Source organism: Otolemur garnettii, unplaced genomic scaffold, assembly GCF_000181295.1.
Source record: "Otolemur garnettii isolate 467f Iridium unplaced genomic scaffold, OtoGar3 scaffold00068, whole genome shotgun sequence".
NCBI classification, from domain to species: domain Eukaryota; kingdom Metazoa; phylum Chordata; class Mammalia; order Primates; family Galagidae; genus Otolemur; species Otolemur garnettii.
The window spans coordinates 2,293,732-2,296,772 of NW_003852463.1; the positions used below are offsets into that span (position 1 = coordinate 2,293,732).

The following is a 3,041-nucleotide window of genomic DNA, read 5'->3' on the forward strand; positions in this document are numbered from 1 at the left end:
CCTCAAGCTGTCCCCCTGGGTAGAGTGTTGTGGCATCACAGCTCACAGCAACCTCCAACTCCTGGGCTCAAGCGAGTCTCCTGCCTCAGCCTCCCTAGTAGCTGGGACCACAGGCGCCCACCACAACAACTGGCTATTTTCTTCTTTTGGTTGCAGCCGTCATTGTTATTTGGCGGGCCTGGGCTGGATTCGAACCCTCTACCTTAGGTGTATGTGGCTGGCGCCTTAGCCACTTGAGCCACAGGTACCAAGCCAGTGAGACCCCATTTCTAACAATATAGCTAAACACTGTGGTGGGTGCCTGTAATCCCAGTTACTTAGGAGGCTGAGGCAAGAGAAATCACTTGAGCAGAGGAGTTTGAGATTGCTGTGAGCTATAATGCCACAGCACTCTACTGAGGTGACAAAGTGAGACTCTGTCTCAAAAAAAAAAAAAAAGTAAAGTGATATTTATTTATTTATTTAGACAAAGTCTCACTTTGTCACCCTTGGTAGAGTGTCATACATCATAGCTCACAGCAACCTCTTGGGCTCAAGCGATCCTCTCACTCAGCCTCCTGTGTAGCTGGGACTACAGGCACCCACCACAACGCCTAGCTATTTTTAGAGATGAGGTCTCTAAAACAGTCTTGCTCAGGGTGGTCTCCAACTCCTGAGCACAGGCAATCCACTTGCCTTGGCCTTCCGGTGTGGTAGAATTACAGGTATGAGCCACTGCGCTCAGCTTTTAAAGTATGAAATGTTTATACAGCCTAGCATTCTTAGGTAAGTTTCTTTCAATTACCTCCACTCTCCTGAGGGAATACAAACATTCCCTACATGGATTAGGAGAGTGATTGGAGTTCTTCCTCATGAAATATATAAACAAGGACAGAATCTGACTCTGCTTGCTTTAGGCAGGATCTCTGAATACAAGGTCTTAAATCCTGGTGTAAACTAAGGAACATTAAAATGTCACCACCACATTAAGAGTTCTGAATTGCTTTCTATGGGGAGAGGGAGTTAATTAATATGTAATGGTGCAGAGGAACCAACCAATCAGCACACTAGGGCAGCAAAAATTGTGGTAGCCCTCAGTATACTCTTGGAGTTCTCTCATGGGTAACACAGGTGGCTCTATTATAGTTCTCTACCTTCCCACCTACACTAGGGGTTGTTATATAGACACCTAATGAAAATGGGGAGCATTAGGCAAAGGTAATGGTTGAAGTCTCAGGACATAAATTCTGCCTATCTGTAGACTCCTCCACTGAAGACTTGAACCTCTTTTTCAATACTGAATTTATTCCTCTCCCATTTTACTGCTTGTACTTACCTTGAAAACTTGTGTCTGTAATGGGTTGAGCAGACATAGAGTAGTAGATTCTAGGAGTGGAGGCAGTTGGTAGGACATTTGTAGGTTGAATCTCCTTTAGCACCATCACCACTTCTGGTTGAGAGGCAGAGGCCATGCTCCCTGTGTATGACATAGAGCCGTAGGATTGCAGACATGGGCTAAGTTCTCCAGACAGTAGAGGTCCTAGTGTGCTTTGATTATAGTAATAGACCTGGCTTCCTTCCTGGTAGGGAAGTGACAGGCTATGTCCTTGATTTGGAATCTGAGATGGTGTCCCCTGAACAAGGCTGGCAGACAGTGATGGGTACAGAGGGACTAAGGCATTGGCATCTGAAGTTTTATCATACTGGTTTGTTGTGGACATGGAAGAAAGAGTTGTGTCCGGGTCAATAACAGTCACAGTGAGGTCCCCAAGTGAAGATGACTTTTCAGTGCTTCCTGTGATATCCCACTCAAAAATACCTGGATAGGAGGCATTTGAAGTGGAGATCTGGTTCTGGCCAGTAACCCCAGACAACATGGTTGTTCCAGAATGTTGGTAAAGGTAGGCACTACCCATGAGTGACTGGAAAGAGGTGCCAGAGGATGATGGGAGTAGCCATGCTGAGCTAACGGCTGGAGCAGAAACTCTGGAGAAGTTGCAGACACTTCCTGTTAGAGGAGCTTCATTGCTTACCACAGGAAGAGAGAGCTGCAGAGAATTTGCAGTTCCTAGTAAAGATGAATTTTGGAAATTTTCTGTAGGAAACAAGAGGGTGATGAAAAAACTGATGAGATGAATAAATGTTCACTGTATTTGAGGAATAGCATTGTCTTAAGATTGCTTCAATTGGAAAGCCTCTAATACCAATCCTTATTGAGATACCCCAAAACAGTTTATGGTGGCTATTAAGTGCTAGAGTAATTTGGTGTTCTTCTAATGAATTACCTTTGCATCCAACTTGGGCACAGATGTACAGAAGGCCCAAGTGGTCTGGTTCATACTGTTCCCTAGGCTAGAAGCAATCTTCTTCCTCCCCTTATTTGCTCTGAGCCAGCATTGGTATTGAACTCCTAACAACTTCCTAGAATCAGAGCATTTTAGAACAAGGAGGGTCTTAGAGAACTTCTCATCTGACACTTTCATTTTCCCAAAATTACAAAGGAAACTGAGGCTCAAAGAGGTCAAATTGACCTGTTCAAGTTCTCTCATTATGTTAGTATCATTATCAGGTTTCACAAGCTGACTTATTTGCCAGGCCTCTTTGCTCTGAGCAAAGACCAGAAATTAGGAGAAATAGAACTTTTAATATAAGCATTTTTTTGTTCATTAGATAACAGTACAACCATTACCACTATAATCTTTAGTGTCTCACTTTGCTTGTGTAGATCACATGCCATTTCCTAGAGTTTGAATATAGCTCAAGCTCAGGCCAGTTGATTAATCTAATGCAGTGGTTCTCAACCTGTAACAATGCAAATACATCCTGCATATCAGATATTTACATTACAATTCATAACAGTAGCAAAATTACAGTTATGAAGTAGCAATGAAAATAATTTTATGGTTGGGGATCACCCCAACATGAGGAACTATATTAAAGGGTCGTAGCATTAGGAAGCATTAGGAAGGTTGAGAACCACTGATCTAAACAGTCATTCTTTACCTTTTCAAGCTGGCTTCTGGTCCTAAGTCAAAACTTTTTTTTTTTTTTTTTTTTTTTTT

The 3,041-nt window shown here is 42.8% G+C and overlaps 1 protein-coding gene across 1 annotated transcript in view; it reads right to left on the reverse strand.

Moving 5' to 3' along the window:
* CUNH2orf78 (chromosome unknown C2orf78 homolog) overlaps window positions 1-3,041 on the reverse strand; it is a 10,264-nt gene that overhangs the window by 2,521 nt on the left and 4,702 nt on the right. Inside the window, exon 2 of the mRNA XM_003793467.1 lies at window positions 1,316-2,074. Coding sequence (XP_003793515.1) covers window positions 1,316-2,074 — 759 coding nt within the window. The remainder of the gene's footprint in view (window positions 1-1,315; window positions 2,075-3,041) is intronic.